Below are 27274 nucleotides of genomic sequence, written 5' to 3'. Positions count from 1 at the left end.
GAGGAAGGCACAATTAAACTCTAAAGCAATGAATGTCTTCTATTGTGCCTTAGACCATAATGAATTCAATAGGATTTCAACTTGTAATTCAGCAAAAGAAATTTGGGACAGACTTGAAGTGACCCATGAGGGCACGAATCAAGTCAAGGAATCCAAAATAAGCATCTTGGTTCATAAATATGAACTATTTAAAATGGATTCAAATGAAACAATCACATCCATGTTCACTAGGTTTACTGATATTGTCAATGGCCTAAAAAGCCTTGGCAAGAATTATACTAACAGTGAGCTTGTCAAGAAAATCCTTCGGTGTCTACCGAGGTCGTGGGAAGCTAAAGTGACAGCAATTCAAGAAGCCAAGGACTTGAACAAGCTACCACTTGAGGAGCTTCTTGGATCCCTCATGACGCACGAGCTCACCATGAAACAACACAACGAGGAAGAGTCCTCCCATAAGAAAAAGGTAATAGCCCTTAAATCTACTTCTTCTAACAAGGACTTGTCTTGCAGCAGCAGCAGTGAAGAAGAAGAAGATGAGGAAGATGGTGGTGAGGCTCTTCTTGTGCGCAAGTTCAAGAAATTCATCAACCACAAGAAGTCCTACCATCAAAGGAGAGGCCCCTCAAATTCCTACCGCAAGGACAAAGGTAAGGAAAGGAAAAATGAGGGGATTGGGTGTTACGAGTGCAAGAAGCCGGGTCACATAAGAGCAGAGTGCCCCTTACTGAAGAAGGGGAGTAAGTATAAGAAGAAGAAGGCACTTGTCACCACCCTATCGGACTCCGACGCATCATCTTCATCATCGGGTGAAGAACAAGAAGAGAAGGCCAATTTCTGCTTCATGGCCAACGAAAACGAGGTAACTTTCGATACGCATTTTGATTTTACATTTGATGAACTTTATGATGCGTTCAATGAATTAATGATTGAGTATAAGAATATAAATGTTAAAAACAGAGAACTAAAAGTAACTAACCAAACTTATATTCATAAGCATGATTCATTAATTAAGGATAAAGATAATCTTACCAAAGAAAATCTAGAACTTAAGACAAGCAACCAACTCTTAATTAAGAAGACTAACACCTTAACGAAAGATAATGAAAAACTAACTAAGGAACTTTCAGAACTCAAAAACCATAAACAAGTCTTAAACAAGGATCTAACAAAAGAACTAAATGATCTAAAAGTCGAAAATCAAACATTAACTAAAGAACTAAACAAATACAAACCCTTAGTTAAAAAATTCACATATAGTTCTGAAAAGTTAAACTTGATACTTAATAGTCAACGAGCCGTATTTAATAAAGCGGGTTTAGGGTATAAACCAAAAAATAAACAAAAACTACTTAGTAATTTCTTTGTCAAAGCTGGGGAAAATAAAACTAAGAAAATAACCTGTTTTTGTTGTGGAAATATAGGACATAAAGCAAATGCATGTGACTATAGGAAAAGGAAAACTAAAAGAAAAATTAAAAGGGTATGGGTTCCAAAAGGAACCAACTTGACTAACCATGAAGGACCCAAGAAAACTTGGGTACCTAAGATGACATAATTTGCCTGTGTAGGAGTGTCTTGCAGCCAAGGTCAACAAGAACTGCTGGTATTTGGATAGTGGCTACTCAAGGCACATGACGGGTGATAAAGACCAATTTTTCACCCTTGAAGCCAAGAAGGGAGGTGCTGTGACGTTTGGAGACAACAACCAAGGTCACATCATTGGTGTTGGTAAAGTTCAAATCACCCCTTCTACTTTTATAGATAATGTCAGATATGTTGATGGTCTTAAACATAACTTGTTAAGCATTAGTCAATTATGTGATAAAGGATATGATGTTATGTTTAAACCATCACTATGTATTATAACAAATCCTAATGATAATAGTTTAGTTTTTAAAGGGATTAGACGTAGAAATGTATATGTTGTAGACCTAGAAGATCTTGCAAAACATAACCAATGTCTAGTTGTAAATGAAACTAAAGATAATGATGCTAGTTGGTTATGGCACCGTAAGTTAGGTCATGCAAGCATGGACACAATAACTAAATTAGTTAAAAGAGGTTCCGTGATAGGTTTGCCAAAGTTAAAATTTGAAAAGAACAAAATCTGTGAAGCATGTCAATTTGGCAAACAATCTAGGAATTCTTTTAAACCCATAAAATGTGTCTCTACCTCTAGGCCTCTAGAATTATTACACATGGACCTATTTGGTCCAACTAGAACAACAAGCCTAGGTGGAAATAAATATGGTCTAGTCATAGTAGATGATTACTCTAGGTACACATGGGTCATATTTCTAGCACATAAGGACCAAGCATTTTCCATGTTTAAAAAGTTCCATAAGGAAGTAACAAATGCTAGAGAGTCTTCAGTCATAGCCATTAGAAGTGACCATGGTACCGAATTCGAAAATCAATTATTTGATGAATTTTGTAGTAAAAAGGGGATAACCCATAATTTTTCTGCACCTAGGACACCACAACAAAATGGAGTTGTGGAAAGGAAAAATAGAACACTAGAGGAAATGGCTAGAACGATGTTATGTGAAAGTAACCTCCCTAAGTACTTTTGGGGAGAAGCCATTAATACTTCTTGCCATATATTAAATAGAGTTCTATTAAGACCCATCATAAAGAAAACACCTTATGAACTGTGGAAAAACAGAAAACCAAAGGTTAACTATTTTCATGTTTTTGGATGTAGGTGTTTTGTACATAATAATGGAAAAGATAATCTAGGGAAATTTGACCCTAAATCTGATGAAGGAATATTCTTAGGTTATTCTACAACTAGTAAAGCCTATAGAGTCTTTAATAAAAGAACACTAGTTATAGAAGAATCTATACATGTTGTATTTGATGACTCTAGTGACATCTCCTCTAGTAAGAAAGCTAATCTTGATGATGATATTGAAATACTTGAAGAAAAGATAGATGAGGTGGGATTACAAGATGGTAATCAAAAGTTGATTGAAGGAGAATCATCAAACCAAGAGCCTATAGTGGATCATGGGCTAACTAAAGCTTGGAGGTATGCTCACGGGCATCCTAAGGAACTAATTCTAGATGATCCATCACAACCGGTTAGGACTAGAGCATCTCTTAGAAATCTGAATAACCATCTAGCTTTTGTTTCACACTTTGAGCCCAAACATATAGAAGAAGCCGAAAATGATGTAAATTGGATAAATGCAATGCAAGAAGAACTAAACCAATTTACTAGAAACAAAGTGTGGGATCTAGTAGAGAGACCTTCTGAATATCCAATAATAGGTACAAAATGGATATATAAAAATAAACTAGATGAAAATGGAATTGTTATAAGGAATAAGGCTAGACTAGTAGCAAAGGGTTATAATCAAGAAGAAGGCATAGATTTTGATGAAACCTTTGCTCCCGTAGCTAGACTTGAGGCGATTAGACTTCTATTGGCATATGCATGCTCTAAGGACTTCAAGCTATATCAAATGGATGTAAAAAGTGCTTTTCTAAATGGGTTTATTAATGAGGAGGTGTATGTAGAACAACCTCCTGGTTTTGAAAATCATCAATACCCTAATCATGTGTATAAACTGAACAAAGCACTTTATGGACTAAAACAAGCACCTAGAGCATGGTATGAGAGACTTAGTAAATTCTTACTAGAACATGAATTCTCTAGGGAAAATGTAGATACAACATTATTTCTGAAAAGGAAAAATAAGGATATGTTATTAGTACAGATTTATGTTGATGATATCATTTTCGGTGCTACTAACAATCGCCTCTGCGAAGAGTTTGCTGATTTGATGCAGAGTGAGTTTGAGATGAGCATGATGGGAGAGCTGAACTACTTCCTCGGGCTTCAAATCAAACAATCTGAAGAAGGCATCTTCATCAATCAAGCCAAATATATCAAGGAGATGCTCAAGAAGTTTGGTATGGAGGGAAACAAGTCAATCAGCACCCCCATGAGCTCATCATGCAAGCTAGACCTAGATGAATCAGGTAAATCTGTAGATCAAAAATCTTATAGAGGTATGATAGGTTCTTTACTGTATCTTACTGCAAGTAGACCTGATATTATGTTTAGTGTGTGCATGTGTGCTAGATATCAGGCTAATCCTAAAGAATCACACCTAGCTGCAATTAAGAGAATCTTTAAATACCTAATAGGAACTATGAACATAGGGCTGTGGTACTCTAAAGAATCTAGCCTAAACTTAATAGGGTACACAGATTCAGACTTCGCTGGATGTAAGCTTGATAGGAAAAGTACCAGCGGGTCTTGTCAATTTCTAGGAGAAAACCTAATCTCATGGTTTAGCAAGAAACAAAACTCGGTTGCATTATCCACTGCAGAAGCTGAATATGTTGCAGCCGGGAGTTGTTGTGCTCAAATCTTATGGATTAAACAACAATTAGAAGATTATGGCATTAAACAAGATAAAATCTCCATTAATTGTGATAACACAAGTGCCATAAATCTCACTAAAAATCCAATTCAACACTCAAGAACTAAACACATTGAGATAAGACATCACTTCATAAGAGATCATGTATTGAATGGTGATGTGTCACTCCAATTTGTGTGTACTGATAATCAATTAGCAGACATTTTTACAAAACCCCTAAGTGAAGAGAGATTTAGTGTGCTTAGAAGGGGATTAGGAGTGATTGATCCATCCTAGTGGGAGTTTCCACTAGATTAATTGATTTTGATGATTAGAATGTGGTTAAAATAGAGTTTCTATTCAATGATCATCAAATCAGATCCCAATTAGGTGATTTTCCCTCATTTGGCACGGTTATAACATGATTTTTAGGTGCGTGCCAAGGTTAGAGACGACTCGAGTAAGTTTCAGAGCCGGCTCCTAAGGGGAAGTCGACTCGCGCATTTGCGGGAGTCGACTCGCAAAGATGGCAGCTGAGGGGGAGTCGACTCGCATATTGTCGGGAGTCGACTCGAAGTCTACAGGCGCATAAGGAGAGTCGACTCGCGCATATTCTGGAGTCGACTCGAGGTCGAGTCGACTCGCGACTCAGGGGAGTCGACTCGCAGTCGGGATCCGACTTTTTAACCCTAGGTTTGTCGTTTCGCAAACACTTTTCCTCAAGCCGCCACTGTTCACAAAGCCCTAGAGCCGACTCCTAGGTCATCCCCGATCGTCTCCAAGCCCTTTTTCCGTCGATTCTTCGCAGGACATTGAGTTTCCGTCCGTTCCTAGGTCATTTCCGGTCCGTCCCGAGCTTCCTTTGTCGGTCCTTCACCGTCCTCTAGGTATTTTTCTTCCCGTTTAGGTCAAGATGCCTCGTAAGACCGTCGTTAGGAAGAGGTCCCGTCCCGAGGCCGGTCCCGAGCGGCGCTCCAAGGCGCGGCACGATCCCGCGAGGCAACCACCTCCGGATCGTTCCCCGCCTAGGGTGGTTCTCGTTAGGCCGTTGGCTGGGAAGGCCGTCACCTCCGGGAGGTTTGTCGATTTCGACTATCTCTCCCAGGAAGGGTTCACCATAGGCGATAGGCTTAGAGCCCAGGGCCTAGAGTACTTCCTCACCTTGGACCTTCCTACCTATCCTGGCCTAGTTCAAGAGTTTTACAGTACCGTCCATCGGGGAGATGGAGGTATCGAGGGCACGGTAGTAGGTGTCCCGTTGCGTATCACAGAGGACCTCATTGCCCATATCCTCCACCTTCCATTAGTAGGGGTGGCTCCTGCACATCCGAGGATAGGGTTGACGCCCTTACAGTCGTCCTAGGGCATCCACCTCAGTCCCCCCTAGATGAGGTATCGGCTAGCTCACTTCCTATTGAAGTGAGAATCCTTTTGAGCATTCTGTCCAGGTCCATCTTTCCTAAGACAGGGATATTTGATTTTGTGAATGAGAGGGACTTAGCTATTATGTCTTATATCCTTCAGGACACCCCGATCAACTTCCCAAAGCTCATTTATAGGTATATGTGTGAGCCCCTAGATAGACCTAGGCTCTCACTCCCATACGGGATGTTATTCACTCTTCTTTTTAGGCAGTACGAGATTCCCATTCCTGAGAGGGAACCCTCTCGTGCCTTGCGATGGACTGATCGCTTATGTACGGGGACTATGCACAGGATGGGGTTTCGGAAGAGAGAAGGAATCTGGGTTAGGAAGTCCACTCTCACTGCTCAGAACACCAGACCATCACCCAGTCCTGAGCCAGATTCAGACTACCCAGACCTTCCAGACCATCCAGACCTCCCATCCACTCCTCCTGCTCCTACCACCTCTGTCGGACCTTCCTCCTCAGTTCCACCATCTATGGAGGTCCGTATTGATCCAGAGCAGCTCCGGGAGCTGCGGCAGGAGATCGTCCGAGATCTGAAGGACGAGCTGCTTCGGGAGATCCGAGGCTCGGTGCCTGCTCCCACTCCTGCACCCGTATCTTCTCAGTTGGTCCCTTCCTTGACAGCCGTGACAGACATGACGGCTCATGTACGGGAAGAGATCTACAATGTCCGGAGTTTGGTCCAGGGTCAGTCCTCCAGTATGAATGAAGTCACGGGCATCACTCGGAAGATGCGCGATGACATCCGGAAGGACATGAGCACCACCACCCAGGGGGCCGAGCGCTTGTCGAATGTGCTCATCGACAAGTTGGACACACTTCAGACGTCGGTGACTGCGCTTCAGGCGTCGGTGACAGAGCTCTCCACTACACATAGCAGAGCCACCACGTCTATCATCGCACAGCTTGGCCATGTGACAGATGCAGTCACCCTCCTCATGGAGCAGAGCCGATTGAGAGGAGGAGCACCATCCTCGAGAGGAGGTGCCACATCCTCGAGAGGAGGAGCCACATCCTCCAGAGGAGGAGATGCATCCTCGAGAGGGGGAGCCTCATCCTCGAGGAGGCCATAGATGTTTTTGTGTGATGTATTGTTTTACCTTACTTATTGTATGCTCAAATGTGTTCACATTCATATCAATACAATGAGTAGACATTTTATCTTCAATTATGTGCCATTTGATGTGCCATTTGTTGATTGTGCCATTGATTGTGTGTGATTACCTCCTTTTTGGTATGATGACAAAAAGGGGGAGAAATATGTATAAAATATGGTAAAATATGTAAAAGGGGAGAAATATTGAAAAAAAAAATATGTAAAAGAAATCAATGGAAATAAATAAAACGATAAACTCTTAAAAACACACACAAATTTGTTCTAAGTGGATTCGGTACCTCGAGGCTCATTATCTCTCTTTTGGGGCTCCTAATGGAGTAATCTCCAGAATCTATTCAAGGGATATTCGGAGATTAGCTGAATCCTACTCAAGAACAAATTGACAGATTTTTCCTCAAAAAAAGATAAAATTCAGTTCAAAAAAAACTTCAAAGCATGAAGAGGAAATTCAGAAAATCAAAATATAGTTGAATGCATATGTTGAGGGGGAGAATCTGAATTTTAATCAAACTAAATCATTAATGACATATAAGCCAAACAATTGATTGCATAATATGAAGGCTTATATAATTCCAACTGAAAGGGGGAGCTCTAACTCCGAAATTTAATGTTTCACTCCTTTCAAACTTGGATAAATTAAATTATCAGACATTTGAATTCATTTATGGATTTCATTTCATTATTTATTGAGCAATTCATTTTACATATACTCAAAGTTTTGTCATCATCAAAAAGGGGGAGATTGTGGAGTGATTGATTAAAACCCCGTTTGATTTTGATGAGCTCAAAGCATTTGAGTATATCGTGTGATTACTAATGAATTCAATTGAGTGTTTCAGTGAAAATCCTGTCCAAGTGTCTCTAGACTTGGTTCATAGTATTTTGGATAAGTTAAGAAGTCTGCATGAACCAATGTCTGAGACTCGAGTCGACTCCCGAGTATCACGAGTCGACTCCAAGCGTATCAAGGTCACTGGCACGAGCTCGAGTCGACTCCAGATCAGTACGAGTCGACTCCGACTGAAAACAGACAGAAGGACAGAAGAGCAGTTTTCGGGTCTGAGATTCGAGTTGACTCCAGTGGAACGCGAGTCGACTCCGATGGTTGGCAGGTCGACTCCAAAGGAAGCAAGAGTCGACTCCCAGCGGTACACAAAGAAAAAGTCAGAGAGCGTTTTATGGACTCTGAGATTCGAGTCGACTCCCGCAGTACGCGAGTCGACTCCGAGACTGAGCGACCATCGACAGACAGAAGACCAACTTACTGCCTCTGAGATTCGAGTCGACTCCCAGACAGCTCGAGTCGACTCCAAGACAAGCTTCACGTCAAAAGGCAGAAGACCAACTTTCGGAAACTGAGAGCCGAGTCGACTCCAAGGAAGTTCGAGTCGACTCCAAGACTGGATGAGCCAAAAGACAGAGAATCGAGAGTTCGGGCTCTGAGATTCGAGTCGACTCCCAGGACAGTCGAGTCGACTCGAGTGGACAAAATTCAAATTTGGATCCACGGACTTCAGTGGATGAGCCGACTCCAAAAATTGCCAGGTCAACTCCAGAAGTTGGCGAGTCGACTCCAGGTCAAGACGAGTCGACTCCCAGTCAAGACGGCAACTTTAATTCAAATTTGGAACAGTTGCCGAGTCGACTCCGGAAAAGCTTGAGTCGACTCCTGCTACAGCCGAGTCGACTCCTGATCGCGCGAGTCGACTCCAACCCACCAACGGTCATATTGTCAGGCTGCGCAGAGTGTGCAGAACGGCCAGAAAAAGCAGAGTAACGGCTAGTTTCCGTGGGGGTTGGCTTAAATAGCCACAGAGGACTGTAGCAAGGCAGAGAACAGATATTCCACTCAAAGCACTCAAGCTTTCAAGCTCTCCAAGTGCTCTTCAACGAAAAAGGAAAGATCTGCATTTACTGCTCCAACAACATCTTCCCAGCATTAAAAGCTTCCTCCTCCTGCATTCAAGTCGACCACTCTTTCAAGAGGAGACCGGAGTTCAAGAAGCCTTGCCTCTTCACCAGCTTAAACGCGTTTGAGGGCTTCTAAACTCCTTCTTGTTTATATTGCTTTAAATCTGCTTAAGAGAAGCTTGTTCATCTGTTTTTCTTTCTACACATTTGTATTACTTGGTTCAATCAGGGGATTGAATCAAGGGGATTAAGGTTGGTTGGTGAGCCAAGTTAAAACCAACGTGTGTAAGGGTTTGATTGTGAGCCCGGGAAAACAATCGGGGTTGGTTCTAGTCGGTGAGCCTGGAAAAACCGACCGAGTTCGTTGTGAGCTCGTAAAACAACAAGTTTGGTTGTGAGCTTGCAAAACAACCGGCTGTAATCCAAGGGGGTTATAGTGAAATTCCCAAGTGAGACTTGGGGAGTGGACGTAGGAGCAAGGGTTAGCTCCGAACCACTATAAAACTTTGTGTTTGTAGTGCATTGTCTCTCATCTTCTTCCCCGCACATTACTCACAGCACTAGGCTTTAATTAAATAACTTGCTATAGTTTTTAATTAATCATCCACAAAGTTTTAATTAGCCAAATTATTTTAAAAACCCAATTCACCCCCCCTCTTGGGTTGTCTATCTGGGCAACACTTCTCCATCCCTTTCATCTCGAAGACATGCAGGGACCTTCAAGCCAACTTTTCTGATGTGCAAAATCTTTTCTTACATTGCTATTTTGCCGCTCTTACGACATCTCCGCTATTCTCTGAGAGTTGAGTTTAGCTTAAGTATCGGAGAATTCTCCATCAGACACTCTCCGGTAAGTAGACTTTCTTTGTTTATGTTGTTTTAGGTTAGATCCAGTGTTAAAGCTACCATCCGAGAAAAGTCTTCTCCATCTTTTTCATCTTGGAGACATGTAACGACCTTCAAGCCAGACCTTCCAATCGGAACAAAAAACAAATCGACCTCTCCAACAATCTTATCAGCTTGATGTCTAAGTTGTGCCAAATCTCAGGGGCAATAGTACATGTCGTTTTATTTTGAAAATTGTAACTTTAACATGGATCTCTTAACTAACATGTAAATGTATTTTTCTAAAATTATACAAATAATATTAACTAATTATATATAATTTTTAATTATATAGTTTTTTATATATTTGCATGTAGTACTTTTTGCTAGTAATAATAATAATATTTAATAGTTTTTTATGGCCCCAATAAATATTTTAAAAAGTATATGCTAAATTTTTGCATGTAAGATGCAGCTTTATTTGACTCTTTGGTAGACGATGCCGCCCTGACATTATCAGGACAGCAGCATAGTGACACAGGCCTTGAAAATGTAACCCCAAGTAATTTATACTAAATGATGCTAGAAGACAAATTCCCGTCACCACCAACCATTAAAAAGCAAACGGAGGCAGCAGGCCAAACTTCTTAACCATGGAAAACCCACCATTCAAGCACTTGGTCTACGTGGTTACCTGGACGTCAATGGTGTATTGCAGCGCAAAGAGTTCTGCTTATTTTTTCCATTGATAGATATTCTACAATTCTTCCGCAAACCTTTCAACCCTCGCGATAGGTGCGGTTCACGTGAGACCGACAGATGTGGAAAAGTTGATACAATATTGATATAATATACAAGCTGACCACGTCGCACGGAACCTTTCTCGACCGTAGGATCACAACAGAACAACCGAAGAGCCGTGCACGCTTTACCAGCTTACGTGAGATCTGGACCACCGCCACGGGAAAAGGCTCATCCTATCCACATCTTGCCGACCGCTCGATCTCCGTGCACTCAAGGGCCCAGGATCAGAACTTTAAAGAGACGGGGCCATCGTCCATGTGCTCCAATCGGGCAGAATCGAGACGGGTCGGATGGAATATGAATTGGATAAAAAAATTATTAACTCAAATTTTATTTATTTATTAAACAGATAATTCAATTCGATCTATATAACTTATTTATTAAATAAATTAAATCAGATTAGATGAATTAAACAGATATTTAGTAGATTAAATAGGTGTAATAGGTTAAATGCATTAGGTTAAATATATTAGAAATTGGTTAATTAGATTTAAATAGTTTAAATAAATTTTATATAGATTAAATAGGTAGGATAATTATCTGATCCATAATTAAATATATAAAAATAGATTAAATAAATCAAAAAAGTGAATCTGACTTATTTAATAAAATGAATTAATTTATTTATGACCGAAATTTGTTTACGTTGAATTTAAATACCGACCGTTGGCAGACCGGATTAATGGGTTGCATATAAATTGCCCTGCACCGTCTTCATCTTACCTAACTAGTGGGCCTACCGTGTATTTTATCTCATGTAGCACGAGGAGGACACGTGTCATCAAGCAGCATCGAAACAGCTCCGGGGCGTGCTTGCGTTGGTGTGCAAGTTGCACGGAGGAAAACCACAAGAATAGATATTTCCCAGGGATGGGGACACGTGTCGAGAATCTTGTTGTGCAAACCACACCAACGAAAGCACGCAATTGGAGATTTAGGTGGGAGGGAGGAAGATCGGGCGGCTTTGGAGGGAGAGGGGAGAGGGGAGAGGGGAGAAATTAAGAAGGAAACGGGAAAGCCAGCCAAGGAGAGAGACCCACCGCACCACAATGGATCGCCGATTCGTCCTCCTCCTTCTCCTCGTCGGAGTAGCGCTCCCCGCCTCCGTGGTGTCCTCCTCGCCGTCCGATGCCGACGATGATCCGCTGATCGTCCAGGTGGTCTCGGAGGCCGACGAGGACGAGCCGATGCTGAACGCGGAGGCCCACTTCTCGAGCTTCCTCCGGCGGTTCGGAAAGTCGTATGCGGACGAGAAGGAGCACGCTTACCGGTTCTCGGTGTTCAAGGCGAACCTGCGGCGGGCGAGGCGGCACCAGAAGATGGACCCCACCGCTGTGCACGGCATCACCAAGTACTCTGACCTCACCCCCGCCGAGTTCCGGCGGACCTTCCTCGGCCTTCGCGGCGGCCGGCGCCTCCGCCGGGCGCTGGCCTCGTCCCATGAGGCGCCCATCCTCCCCACCAACGACCTCCCGACCGACTTCGACTGGAGGGACCACGGCGCCGTCACCGGCGTCAAGGATCAGGTACGGCCCTTGCCCTTTCCCCTGGTCCCTCAGATTTGCTGTTTTTTTTTGGTTCTCCTTTTTTCTTCCTGATGATTTGTCTTTTTAACTGTATTTTTCTTCGTGATTTTTTTTTTTGAATTTTCTTAAGGGTTCCTGTGGATCGTGCTGGTCTTTCAGTGCTGCAGGATCCTTGGAAGGCGCGAACTTTCTAGCCACCGGGAAACTGGAAAGCCTCAGCGAGCAGCAGCTCGTTGATTGCGACCATGAGGTCTGACATCTCCTCCCCACAGCCCCTTCTCCCCCTCCTTTTTCTTCTTTTGTTTCTCTTGATTAGAGCCTGTTCTGGAGGAGTTTTGTTTTTGCTTAAAATTATTATCGTGATGTTGAGATAGATTGGCTTGATTCCTTGTTTTACTTATGATTCCTTCTTTTTAAACAAATGACTTTTAACAAATGATTTTGATTTGTTGTTCACTCTGGCTACGATATTCTGAAAATTTGTATAAATAATTATCTGATTGGCAGATTATGATCTGCCATCTTCTGGGAGAAAAAAGGATGTATTTTAAAGATTTTTCGACACTAATACAAAAGAGTCGGCAGATCACATTTGAAGCTTGGGTTGATGTAAGAGGAGAAGTGCATGTTTTTATGAGGTAGAGTAGTGTTTGAGCGAGCAAATGAGGCTGGGGAAATATCAGGCTTTTAGGTAGCCAAATAACTGGGCCATGGAGACTGGTGCATCAGTAATAGCGGTTAGATTAATTAGTTTACCAATTGTCTAAGATATTAGATAAACTTTAATTTAAGCAAGACATGCTCTTTCTCTTAATTCAGGTTCCTCTTTAAAACAGAACGGAAACCAATGCTGTTCAGACGGGCAAGCATTTTCATTGGGCTGATATTGGCATTGCCTGTTACTTACCCAAATTTACACAGCTGGACCTTAAACAGATCCAAGTTAGGTCCTGTATCAAGATTTCATATCACTGTGTGTAAAAGAAAAGTAAGCTAAACAAGTGACATTTGATGCATGCTGATCCAATTCTTTAAGAATTAATTGCTTAATAACTAATTGCTTCTACTTGGCAAATCCTTCTTGTTTAGGTTGAATGCTCATTCAGGTTAATCTGTTAGTCTTAGTTTTTGATGTAGTTCCTTTTGATATCATATAGCCATTATTGACGTCTATTCCTCCAAATAATTGATTCAGAAGTCAGACATAGAAGGATGCTAATTTACAGCTCAAAGAGTATGTGTTGACTTGTGTCACCAATTTATACATGCATGAGATATATGGATACCTCTCGAATTCTTAAGTTGCAGACTTTGAAGGGTGCTGAATAGTTGGACTCTTTCAGTAATGAGAGACATTATTCTCAGGAATTTTCCACCATAATGAAATTAGAATAAGGAGCTTGTGTAGGACGGATGTTCCAAAAATTCTTTGAATAATGCAGTGCATGTTGTATACTTTAGTTAAATTTGTATTTTGGATGAGGAAAATGGGTTTTGATAACAATGATGTTTGTAAGCTATATGGTGCCAATCTTTTGAAGCATTTTGGAAGATAAAGTACTGACTATCTTGATAGTGTTTTTTCTTTTTTCCATCATTCTTAATGCATTTATCTCTATTATAATTAAATATAGAAGATGAACAATCTTATATTTTATGATTTATACTTCTGGCTGCTTGCTAAGATTATCTAAAGCATCACCAGTTGGTGAATGTTATCACAAGCAGTGGAATATTTGAAATCAGGAGTGATTTTGAAAATCACTAACAAATTGGAACCCTAGTAAAGTGTAGCAAACAGTAAAGTACTTTGTCAATCTCATATAGATGATGAAACAGCTTTAGAAAATATTGATATGAATTAATTAAATCTATTGCCTTTACCTAAATGTCCTATTATTGATTTCCTCTTACTAGATTCTTCTTAAATGTGCAATTGGATAAGATTTTCATGTGTGTAGCTGGAATCTGTTAAAGGGTTGTATGGAGTTTATGGGACACTGTGTTGTCATATGGGGACAGTCAACTAGGATATGTTGGCTACAGATTGTGTATGGTAATATTTTCTGTTTCATATATCCAATCTAGTAGTACCTATATGTATGATCACAGTCGTAGTGTCGCACCTGGCAACATGTTGATTCCAATATCTAACTTTTGCGGGAGAGACAGCATATTGCAAAGGGTTGGAACATATGAGACCTTTATGTGGAACTGAAGCAAGATCATCCTGAGATGATCATGGAGATCAAGCGATCCCTTACATTTTCTCCTGTTCAATGTCCCAAATAAACTTATTTTTCTGCTGGACATGCAGCAGGTTAATTTGTTAAGGAAATTGTATGCAGTTTGCTAAGATATAAGATCTAAAGAGATCAAAATAAAATATCAAGGAGATGATTACAAAGACACTAATGACACATTCATCTGTCTTAAACTATAGATGCGTTGTTAGTACACACTGGCTGACTACCTCCAGTTGTTACTGTTGCTAAATAGTTGATAACATGGGCATCTGAAATTTTGTGTTGTCAGATAATTAAATGTGGTAGTGCCTATTGGACTCTTGACTGGAGATGGGTGTAAGTGTGATACTGTAGACCAAAGAAATCAGAAATATTATTTTTATGAAAGGCTATATAGATGTCCAACTTTTGTTAACAGCTGAAGTTAGGCATTTTTACACCTAGTGAAATGGTCTAGCAATATCTGCATGTCTTGTTCTTCTTAGAAAGTTGCTAGAAAAATGACAGACATGCCATTCGTTGTGATTAACAAACAGATACTTCTAAAAGGAAATTTTTGATTCAGAATTTATTTGGTTCTTAACAAAAAGTTAAAGTGTATCTGCAAATAAACCAAGGAGAGGATACAGGACATCTTTTCTTCATTTGATCATGCCAATAAATTTTTACATCAGAAAACTTGTCATTGTTGGATAACCAATGATGCTTATTCAAATTCAAGTATCTCTTCAGCCTAATCATTTGTTTGTCCTCCTAAATGAGGCATAGGTTGATATGGATCTTGTTAAGGACCCACTTGCATGTAAAATTATGTCTTTATCATGACTGGTTTGAGAATTTCATCCCTCATTTAGTTTACTTTTTATTTTTTTCTTTATATGTTCTCTTTAACCATTATTCTTGTATCAATTCTGAAATCATTGAATAATGTGGTACTGAATCTCATCTTACATTGAAACTTTTCAAATTGTTGCAGGTCTGGCAGCTCAACTTTTAATTCGTGACAAAAGATTCTTGAATAAATCTTCTGTTTTTTCTTGGTGAAATATGCCTTTTTTTTCTAGTATGACAAAAGTTTGTAAATTTTTCATGCATATGGTTGCAATTTGCATAATATAGGCAGGTTGCAATGGTACTTCTTTATTGGTATATTGACCTGAGAATCTGATGCCTGGATTTTCATGCCATTTCATTAACCCAGGTTTTATGTCTTAGGTATTGGTGTCTGTCCACTTCTTATTTTCCTCTGAGCTGTCAAACACTGACACCGACAATGACATCACAGTTTGTCTAGTACTGGAAGTTGTTTTGACAAATAATGAAACCTGAGTTGGGTGTATTGTTTACCCACATAATCAATCAAGTATCTTCCTGATGGACTTTCTATCTAGGAGTTAAAGCATAGTGGCTGGGAGATACGAACAACATCAACCTTTTTCCCGTTCTCTATTTATCAAGTTAATGCAAGTCAAATTTACATTTCTATTTTTCCCTTCACAATTTTATTCATTTAAAAGTAGAATACGAAAGGATTCTGTAAAAATTTAAAAAAACCATGAACTTTAGGTCTGAATAACTTTCAGTTTTGCAAAATAAACCATGTTTGGTGGTCAAATTGATGTTGCTATCAAGATTTACTGCTGAATCAGTTTACCAGATATGTCCTATAATTTGCAGAAAGAAATGAAAAGATGATATAAGTCTAGAATACTAGAATTGCTGTGAAAAAACTTAAATGTCTAGTGATTTTCAATAGATTATATAAGATAATAGATCTTTTGGATATGATTTTACAGTTTATCTTCAACAAAAATTCTCATGTTTCTAAGGTATTGGAGCCTAGAGGTACAATCCAGCATCTGTCAACTCCTAACCTATGTGAATCATACATAAACAGAAACTATAAGTGCTGAGCATGTCTTCTAAAGTTGCTGTCCTAAGAATATCCCTGGATGATTTTTGCAACTTTCTGATTCTTTTTCTTTATTCCCTTGATGTATTTCATGTAATTTCACTAACATAACAAGACTAAAAAAGATCTAAATGACATTGCTGAGAACAATTTGAATAAGACAATTGGCTGCTTGTCTAAGGTGTGGGGTGCATTGTGAGAACATTTTTTAACACAGCATCGTGCTAAAATGAAAAATCCACGGCAAAGTTCTATGATGAATTCCACTCTCATGCATGGCATTTGTAATCATTTGCAGTGTGATTCATCCGAACCTGATTCATGCGACTCAGGATGCAATGGTGGGTTGATGACAACTGCCTTCGAGTACTTACTCAAATCTGGCGGGCTTGAGCGTGAGGAAGATTATCCTTATACCGGGACAGACCGTGGTCGCTGTAAATTTGACAAGTCTAAGATTGCTGCTTCAGTTAAAAACTTCAGTGTTGTCTCCATGGATGAAGATCAAATTGCTGCTAATCTTGTGAAACATGGCCCTCTTGCAGGTAGGATAGTTTCTCAAAATCTTTTATTAAAGCTACAATTGCTAGAAAGCGTCTTTACATTATATTTTAATTTCACAACTAGGAAAGATAAAGGAGAGAGAAAGAGAGAGAGAGAGAGAGAGAGAGAGAACCTGCCTTCTGCTTGTGCTTGCTTTTCTAAATTCCAGGACAATTCTATCAGAGGCATTGGCATTCTGAATAGACAATTGAATTCAGACGGTCAACTTTTCATTCTGGGCATTGATAGATAGGAAATCTGAAAAATGAGTGGGTCAAAGTTGGCTATGTGAAATATCTAAGGGATGTCATATGGGATATGAATTGCTCTGTAATCTGTATGTACTAGGCTGTAGAAAATATTATCCATTGTTGTTTCATGTGGTAAGCGAATTGTTCCTGATCTCTGTGATCACTTTGCATGCAGTGGGTATCAATGCAGTCTTTATGCAGACATACATTGGCGGTGTGTCATGCCCATACATATGTGGAAGGCATTTGGATCATGGGGTGCTCCTGGTCGGTTATGGCTCTGCTGCTTATGCTCCTATTCGATTCAAGGAGAAGCCATACTGGATCATAAAGAACTCTTGGGGCGAAAACTGGGGTGAGAATGGGTACTATAAGATCTGCAGGGGTCGCAATGTCTGTGGGGTTGACTCCATGGTCTCTACCGTTGCTGCTGTTCGCAGCTCATAAGATGCTTAGGCTCTTATGCAACCATCCATATTCCCTTTGCAAATAGTGCAATGCTTATTGCTGGCCCAGCAGCAGGCATGCGTACTCCACTGTTGTGACATTTAACATTCTCGCCAGTTATATGATATCTGGCAACTGCATATAATTATTGTAAGGTATTTGACTTTGCCTGGATCTCTATGCTGCTTATAAGGTATCTGATAACCGTGCACTGCTTATGGCTATTGGAAGGCTTTCATCTGGCTTTGGTATATACAATGCCTGCAAGCTGCTAGTGAAAAATTGTTAATTTGATTTTTTAGATCTCCTTTTGCTTTGCCTTGTCTTTATAGTACATAGGAAGGTACTTAATGATTGGAAAGTGCATATTAGTATTGTAACTGGTCCTTCTTTGCATGGAAGCTGTGAATGATCATTGCTTGTGCCCTTTTGCTCATCCTTAAGCAGCATGATTTCACTAGATGAGGCAAAATTGTTAAACTTTTCTTGGATAAAATGCCATATGTATCGTGCATATCTAGGCAAAACCCACATATATGCTTTTGTGAACTAGAGTCTGGCTTGTATCCTAGGAGCAGATGGGAGGCCTGTGCTATAATTGGATTTAATACGTTCAGACCTCCGTGGATACTCATGTACATCCAACAGCTCTAGGGAGGGACGGAGGGAGCTGAGTTTTTTAGAGATCCGAGCTGAGTTTTTTAGAGATCCGTTTCTGTTGGAACGAATATTCACTTCTCTTTGTTCTCAACGCTTTCCATGTAAATAAAATTGGATCTAATTTCATTGATTTTTTTTTTGAGAAAACAATATCAATAGCCTTTAAAAAAAGAACAGATAATGGGTCTGATCCGTATGCACTATTCCTATTCAAAAGTCGATTTGATAGGTGGACTGGTTGACAAGTGAGCTGCTTTGCTCGGTGGAGTTGAAGAAGTGTAGCATGATACTGGAGCAGTTCTGCAATGAGAGGGTTGCTGGAACGTGTCTGTCTGGGGATTTTTTGATGCTTGAGTCATGCAGAGATAGAAATGATAGAAGTTTTAAAATATGGTTATAGAAGTTTTTTTTATCGTACCTGGGTCCTCATGCCTATTATTTATAAAGGAAAGGATGTTAATCTATGTGATTAGGGTCCAAGATTCATGGACAAGTAGTTGAACTCTTTTCATATCCGTTGATAGGTGTGGTAAGAATATTTCTTTTTAGGTTCGTCGTGATTGAATATTTTTCTTATTTGCTAGTTGGTTACGATATTTTCTTTTGGGCGGATTGAGATTGTGTTGAGCTATAACTGATCACTGATTATTTGGAGATTTGATTGGTCGTTGATTTTGTTGGACATGTGTAATCATTTGATTCGGTAGGCTGAGTTATCAGGAGAGATTTTAAGAATGACGAATCCAAGACATATCACTTGCCTCCCACTTCTGACCTCGAGATATGCTTGCTTGGCTCAAGTGAAGGAAATAGTTAAACCAATCTTTGGGTGAGCCAGTTGAGTTGAATATGAGCTCTTTATCTGAGGCTCTATATAGGGGGCGGAAGCTTGAGCCTTCTACTTTGCAATCACCGTTCTCTCTCTTGGAGCTCTTTATTTGGTAGAAGCTTTGACCCTTTGCTTTCTTTCTTTCTCTGTTCGTTCTCTGGCATCCTTCCATCAGTTATCCTTTCCGGCGAATTGCCATAGGTGAGCTTTGTCTTCTTTTTCTTCCTTCTCATCTTCTTTTCACTATCCTGACTGCTTCTTTTGAGAGCGAGCATCCCACCAGCCAGTTGACCCAAACGGGTTCATCCCAGCATTTCGATGGCTCTAATAGTACCGAATTGGAGACTTTCGGTCCTGGTGCTGAGCAGTGCATTTTGGACCAAGATGATTTGGATTGGTTTCGAAAAGGCTATTTGGTCTCGACTAGCTTCTCTTTTAGGCTGCCTAGGGGTGAGGAGATATCCAATGCCTATTATCCTGCCAAGGTTAGCTTTTATGACAAGACTCTGAAGGTTGGGTTAGGGCTTCCTCTTCCTCCTTTCACTATAGGAAAAAGGACCTATCCCGACGCTTTTTTGGAGCTTTGGCGACGCTAATTAGCGTCGGCTAAAATACCCCCGACGCAAAGCCAAGCGTCGGCAAAGCGTCGGATATACCAGTGTGGCAAAAGTTTTTGCCGACGCAGGAGTAAAGCATCGGCAAAAACATGGCTTTACCGACGCTTATATAGCGTCGGCGATAAACCGACAGAGCGTTTTCCCCGACGCTTTTTTGCGTCGGCAATTCCTGATTTACCGAAACTTTTCCCCGACGCTTTTAAGCGTCGGCAATTCCTGATTTACCGAAACTTTTCCCCGACGCTTTTAAGCGTCGGAAATTGCTCAATTGCCGATGCTTTTGAAGCGTCGGCACAAGCGTGCCGGTGGTGCCACGACCTTTTTTACCGACGCTTAAAAGCGTCGGAAATTGTCTTTTTTTAAAAAAAATAAAACAATAATCAGTATTATAAAATACAAATTACAAAACATATATTATAACAATATGAACCTGTATTACATTGATACATTGACACAAATACTCAGATCATTCAAAATATGAATATTGATATATCTGATTAAAACTCCATGTTTTTAACTCATGTATCAGAAAATCTGCCATACAAATTACAATGTACTCTAAAAAAGCAAATTATAATGTACTCTGAAAAATAAGAAACATATACATATCAAACTCATAAAAGATAATCTAGAATGCATCAGGGACGGGATTCAGCTCCATCATCATCATGTCTACAAGCGTTTGAAGAATCAGGAATCTACAAAAAAAAAAAAGAGAAAACATAAAAGTTAGGAATAATGTGATACATTAACTCATATATCATAATTGATAATATGTAAAGTATTGAAATATAATAAAGTTAATTACCTGAGAAGGTAGAAATCGTTGTAACATGGATGTAATATTCGTAAGCTGAGACTGCAAATTTGCTTGGTTTTGCTTCAGCTCTTCAATAGTTGCTTGAAGATGACGAACTTCTGCAGTGTTACTACCTTCTCTGGCATTTCTTATATATGTGCCCACTGAAGACAACTGAGTGGGGGTAACTCCAACGCCGTAACCCCGCACTCGACCATAACGCTCTGGGCCCATCAATTCAGTAAGCACTTGAGCTTCAATATGATTGTTCGCGTCGGATGATGATGACCCCCCGACGCGTTCTGAAATAAGATTTGTTGCCCTATCCTATATCTCTCAAAAAAAAAATCAAATTAATGTATGCGAATAATAGAACCAAAAAAAAATACAGCACAAGTCAAAGATGAATACATACAACTATATCTCTTGACTCCTCCCGGACAAAGCTGCCATCTCGGTGGGTGTGAGTCATCCTATAAAACTCCACCCTACCAGGCTCCCTCCCATTATCATCCACCTACAACAAAAAGTATATTTCACGAGTATACATGCTATATGATAGAATAATTTAAGATAAATTTAAAGAGTTTCAAAAAAACTTACGAATTCAGCTCTACGCCTCGCATAACTCATGGAGCCTGAAGTGTGAGGAACAGTTTGCGATGCTCGAGCAGCTCTACCAATATTGGAATATGTCTTCCCCGAAAAACAATAAACAATGTAATTTATACAATGTATAAATTTCTAATCTATAATAATATTAAATACAATCTAAGGTATTGAAAAAATATACACAACCTGAGCTCTCTCGGAAAACCAGTAGTGGACAAGCTCCCTCCACTGATGAGAGATTACATCTGGAGGACAAACACGGGCCACCTCCTCTTCAGTCATGTCCTCGTGCTTCCAATCCGCCTTTAGCTTTGCCTTATATTCTTTCCATTTGCGGTTGACGGACTTCAGCACCCAATCATGGCTATTTGCAGGAAGGACAAACTTTGTCTACATCAAAGTCAAAAATGTTATATCAATGTTAAATCAAAAAATAATTGAAAATAGTAAGCAACTTCAATTCTTTACCTCAACAATTCTAAGAAGCTCAATCTTATACGAAGGAAGCATTTCATTCCATTTCGTATAGTTGAGCGGACACAATTGTCCCTTCCGTGCAACTGATCCTAAAAAAGTGGATAAAATGCTTGCAGCATTCTTGATGGGCTGCCCCAGTTCGTTGCAATGGACGACAATCTTCTCATCCTCAGGTAGGCTCCATACGTCCCGTGCTCGAGTGGGCCCTCGTGTTCTCCTCACTCTCCCCAGTCCATCTATAAAATAACAAGTCCATTAAAGGTAAATGATTTAAAATAGTTAGATTGTAAGAGAAATTAATATAAAAACTATAAATCAAATTACTCAGGACGTCCACGTCATCCGTGTCTGGACGATCTGCAGGTGGGGCATGCTCAGACTGGGACCCGGATTGAGTATGGGGCTCATCGGGCTGCTGGGAACATTCAGAAGTAGATCCCACGGATGTGTGCTGAAACTCAATATTTCTGAAACGTTTTCCTCGCGGCATATTGTAATCTAGTATGCACAAAAAAGAATCAATATTAGTTAAATATTAAAAGTACATTACTTTTAATATTCTTATAACTGCCACCATCCTCTTCTGAATTGAGAATATTTAAGATAGTCTTCTCAATTATATTTAAGATATTCTTATAAAGCAACAGATTTTAAATACATGACCAGTTCCCCAGCCTGCAACAATAATGAGTCACTAAGCACCTGTTGGAAGTTTGAAAAATTTAAATGTCGCATGCAAACCTTACTTGGAGCAGAGACCGACTGTCAATGCAAACACACGAGCATTATCCTGATACAGAATAGTAAGATATGGAATTCTAATTGCAAATAGGAGCTATGAATCTGATGCCAAAAACATTTAGAGGTGAAGATAGGAAACACACTTAAAGCTGTTGATTTGTGGGAGAACTAATATACGATGAAACCAGAACTCATTGCACATATGTATGGGACAAACATAATATACCAGGGTTTCTGAACAATCTATGCGTGAGTAATGTTTATATATGATGCAGCATAACTATTAGATTTGCTAAAACATGTGGTTCACCCACAAATCCATTATCACAATCCCTGTTCTCTTTCTTGTTTATATTTATTTATTTTTCAGATTGAGTGTAGACAAACTTTATAAATGCTGACTTATCTTCAAGAAGAAGACTAATAATAGGAGATACAAGTCCAAATTCAGAGTAGCCTTACTGGTAAAGTGGTATGATTTGGGAGTAGTGTGATGACACCACTTTCAAAGTAGCAACAAGAATCGCAGCCTGGATTTTTAAAGTTTTCTAGGTAACTCTTTAAGTTCATGGCAGCTCCTCGATGATGCACCAGCAATCCCAATCCAAATCCATGCTTTACGACAATTTATAGATGAACTTGCTGGCTGCTCAAACTTCGAGCCAGATTACTACGAAGATATGCACATAAAGTAAAAACATCCATGAAAAAAAATGCACAGAACAACATAACCAAATCTGATGCTATCCCTGCCTACTGAATTGCTCTTAGACAACTATAGCATGAAATAAGTCACAAGCTCCAAACCAATTTCAGCTACCCGGTCATGTAACATGTATTGCTTCCTACATGCCATACTATGTTGCAAAATTCAACGCCTGGCACAGTTTGAATATCACACTAATAATCCAATCGCCTCCAGAATCCAAATGTAAAATCTGAATAGTATTTTCACAGCATGGAAGCAACTCTTGATAGAGAAAAATGCCTTCACTTGTCATATTTAATACATAGCAACGGATATAAGTGTATAGCAGTAAAAGATGAATGAATAATGGGACTCATTTACTAGTAGTAATAAGGCTGTACAGATTTTCTAACATCTGGAAGGCAGTGCACAATCCCTGAATACGGATTATCTTCTTTATCAATACTTGCTTCTGCCTATGCTTGAAGATGTAACCCAAATTAGATGGTTGAACCAAGGTTTATATTCACTTCAAATTCATCAGCACAAGTACAAGCAAAAGCAAGGTTTAAACTCAAAGCCAGAGCCGAAACCAAACTATTAAGCTTTCACAGGTTCAAACCCTTTGAAGTCCAACAACCATGCAAAAGGTGGTTCCAGGGTTTCAGTGATTCCAACATTTGGCAGAAAATAATGACAAGAAACCCTTGGAAGTAGCATGTCAAACTTGAATGCTGGCAGTGGATTTATCTCTGGAATTACATCTCGAGGAAATAAAATTTCAAAACTGGCATTTGAAGTTGCAAATACAATTGCCAAAGGTGCTAATTTGTGGAGGTCACTTTCAGACGAGAACATCAAATTCTTAAAAGAAGAGATTTTGCAGTCTGATGGAGTAAGACAACTGATTTCGGCAGATACCAATGAGCTTCTATGCATTGCTGCTGCTGACAAAAGGTTGGTTCAAGGATTAAGCTGCATTTGTCTATAACTTGGATATGTGTTTTCTAAATTTTAATACTCCTGTTATGATTATTATCCTTGTAATATTTTGCTAATGCAGTCACACATAATAAAGAACTCAATCAACAATATAAGCAAAGAAGTTACGATATCTGAAAATCCGGAATAAACACCCAAAAGCATTTGTCTCTTCCATTGTTCATTGCTTTGCCTAACCCCAATAACAGGAAAATATGTATGAGGATCAAGACGGAGAGTATGAGGATCACTTACCTCAGACGACGGCGATGTCGACGACGACGGAGTAGCTAGGGCTCGCTCGGGATGGAGATGAGCTGTCGGCGCACAGCTAGGGCATCGACCGGCAGAGGATGAGGAGACGGGGCCGGAAGAGAGTTAAAGACAAGAAGAAAACAAAGAGGAGGAGGAGGAGGAGAAGGAAGAGAAGGAGGAGTAGGAGGCTTACCTCAGACGACGGCAAGGTCGACGGCGGCGGAGTAGCGGAGTCTTCGATCGCCGATCGGGGCTAGGGATGGAGGTGAGATTAGTTTGAGGTGGAGGAGGAGGAGGAGAAGGAGGTGGCTTACCTCAGAAGGAGAGGTCGACGGCAGCGGGGAAGTCGACGGCAGCGGGGAGGCTCGCAGATAGGAAATGAGGAGAGGGGGCCGATCTAGGGCTCGCAGATAGGAAATGAGGAGAGGGGGCCGATCGAGCGAGGGGTTGGGGTTTTAAGTTTTCTAACGACGCTTATAAGCGTCGTTGTTTCTTAAAACTTATAACGACGCTTTAGAGCGTCGTTGTTTGTTTCGCTTTTCCAACGCTAACCCAAAGCGTCGGAAAAGGTTGGCGCTGAGCCAAACTTTACCGACGCTTTTCCTTAGCGTCGGGAAAAGTCAGTCGGCAAAACCAACATTTGTTGTAGTGTTTGTTATCCTTCTTTTCAGCAGTTATTAGTTACCGCTTGCCTAGTTGATTCAAATGCATGGCAGATCATCATTGACTTTTTGTCTTTTCTGTCTTTGTATGGTATACAACCCATTGTCGAGCTATTTCATGCATGCTACATCCTCAAGAAATATCCTACCGAGCGAGGTTGGTGGTACATCTTGGCTCGGAAGGTTTTCAGTTGATTCAGGGTGGTCCTCCTTTAGTTCATGGCTAAAAGAGCTGCTTCTTTTTTGTTTTGTCTAAGAAGCCTTGAAATTCAACACCTACTGGGGCTCTCCTAATAAAAGTATGAATTGAGTCCCTACTGTCTTGGATGCCAAGCAGTAGATCTTGGACTCTTTGCGCAACATCAAAGCCCCTCCTCTTTGGGAGCTGTTAGCCGAGCAAATATTGGTCAACGCCAGGCTAAGCCCTGCTTGACCTTAGGGTAAGAGTTTCTTCATTTTTCAATTCTTTGGTTATTGCTAACTTTTTCTTACTTTACTTTTGTCTTCGCAGACATGGTTGACAAATCATTAGTGAGGAAGGCGGCCATCGCCAAATGCAAGGTGGCATTGGAGGACACCTTGCCATCGCTCCCCAAGAGGCCGCATGAGGCTTCGCCTTCTTGCCCGGGTCAAGGCGTAGTTGTAACTGATCTAGCCCCCTGAGCTAGTTGGGCTTCATTTGGAGTCCCCCGAGCGGACCCTGACATGGAGATTCTGCCAACTTTTTAGTCCGCTACTTCTAAGACACCGATGCCTCCCCCATGCTCTGCCCCTAACGAGGAAGTCTATCACACTAACTGAGCTGTGAAGTCCTCTGCCTCAGTTCTTATGGAGCCAAAGGTGGCTTGGGAGCTGGTAAGGGGAATTATTCTCCCCGCCGATCGAAAGAAGCTTGAGGATGGAAACACGGGGACCCTTTTTGATAGGGCCTACCAAGCTGCTATCAAGGCAAGCATTTTCTGGTCTTCCATGGATCTTCAGCTGAGCTATTTCATTACAAACCATTTTTCTTCTTTAGAGCATTGCTCAGACGACACTTATTCATGAGTTATACCGCTAGCTTCGGTTGCACGCTTGGAAGGTAGATCTAGAGCAGGATAAGACGAAGAAGGGAATGGATGAACGAGGGGCCAAGTTGAAGGTTGTTGTCACATAGCTGAAGTATTCAAAGACTCAATGCTAGGTGGCTTAGCTCCAGGATGTCAAGGCGAGGAGGAAGCAAAAGGTGTCTAAGTAGTGGGCAGCTTCATCTGAAGAGAGAGTCCGTCGTGCTATGGAGGTCTACAAGGCCTTCCAATATTTCCAAAAGGCCTTGCTTTTGCTTCCACAGATTCTTACCTGTACAGTTTTTATAACTGCTGGGCGCTTCCCCAAGTTCGACATTAGCAACCTTATCCTGCCCGAGGATGAGGAGGAGGAAGCCGAGGAGGAGGGAGATGAGGCCGAGGCTATAGAATGGGAGGAGCGTACCGTCGAGTTGGTGCAGTGGGATGGAGATGCCCCTGGTCCTTCTATGTGTACTACTGACCTTCCTCCAGCTGCCGAGGTCTCCCCACCAAGTCCTGAGCAATAGAGCTTGGTGCACGTCTTCTTCTTTGGCTTCTTGGTGCCTCAACGGAGGCAAGGGAAAATGCAGAGGATGGCTTCCAGAGTCGGGTGACCTTACCGGTGTCATCTACCCCCAACGAGTTTGACCTTCTTCGCAGTCATTAGCCCCATAGGACTTGGTGCAGTTGGATCTTCTTCATGCTATTAGAAGTATGCCTTAGAAGCCAACATGGTTGACGCATATTTGTAATATGGGGCATAAATTTGTAATTTGATACTTATTAATAAATAAGATTGGGCAATTTATTTTTCATTCATGTTTGTATGTGTCCATGAATCGTCCAAAAAATTAATAGATGATGACACATAATTTCAAGGAGTTAAGAATTTGAGGCATGTGTCATTAGGGATTAATTTCTAAATGCTCCTGATCGATGGATCCATTACGAGGGACGGTGATCGATTTGCTGAGATTAGTGCACAGATCACTTAGTCAGATGGACGAGTCTCGAGTCCATGGTGTAGAGACACTGGAGTGATTATGCAAGTACTTGTTAGAGAACAAGGTACTGAACGTGACCAAAGATAGTAGTCACATGGATGTCTATCCACTCGTCAGTGACTACTTATGCTGCAGTTGTATGACTGGTCCTTTGACCTGCGATGCCTCAGCTATTTTTTTTTTTTTTTTTTGTTCAAAACGGTATTTCATTCATATACCTCTAACGTGAGTACAGCCAGACATATCAAAGAAAAGCAAACAAAATAAGGCGTGTGGAACGCCATCTAAACTAGACCAAAAGACCTCCCCAGAGTGCCGGGCAACATAAGAGGCGACCCAGTCTGCTGCACTGTTCGCCTCTCGGTAAGCATGGGCAACCTGACAGGAGATCAGCTCCTGCACCAAACTCCGAGTGTCCCGTATAAGAGGGTGATCATCACCATATATGTCCACACCACGCATCCAGTCAATCACCGTAGAACAGTCACCCTCGAGAACGAGTCTCTCGGCCCCCAGGAC

General features: G+C 40.8%; 1 protein-coding gene and 1 long non-coding RNA gene across 2 annotated transcripts; both read left to right on the top strand.

Moving 5' to 3' along the window:
- Window positions 1-11329: 11329 nt before the first annotated feature.
- LOC103695876 (cysteine proteinase 1-like) lies at window positions 11330-17608 on the top strand. The gene is made up of 4 exons (XM_008777310.6): window positions 11330-11985; window positions 12116-12235; window positions 16442-16688; window positions 17113-17608. The coding sequence occupies exons 1-4, from the start codon at window positions 11509-11511 to the stop codon at window positions 17382-17384; spliced, it is 1116 nt and encodes a 371-aa protein (XP_008775532.4). The 5' UTR covers window positions 11330-11508; the 3' UTR covers window positions 17385-17608.
- A 7063-nt stretch (window positions 17609-24671) lies between these two features.
- Window positions 24672-26566, top strand: LOC148703836 (uncharacterized). The gene is made up of 2 exons (XR_015977114.2): window positions 24672-25145; window positions 25217-26566. It is a non-coding gene; the product is annotated as an uncharacterized LOC148703836 (long non-coding RNA).
- Window positions 26567-27274: the final 708 nt, after the last annotated feature.

This window comes from Phoenix dactylifera, chromosome 4 (assembly GCF_051530095.1).
Source record: "Phoenix dactylifera cultivar Ajwa chromosome 4, Ajwa_hap1_PhDact_Kaust_v1.1, whole genome shotgun sequence".
In the NCBI taxonomy this organism is placed as follows: domain Eukaryota; kingdom Viridiplantae; phylum Streptophyta; class Magnoliopsida; order Arecales; family Arecaceae; genus Phoenix; species Phoenix dactylifera.
Note: the sequence above shows the minus strand (reverse complement) of the source record. Positions and strands in the feature narration are given on the sequence as shown.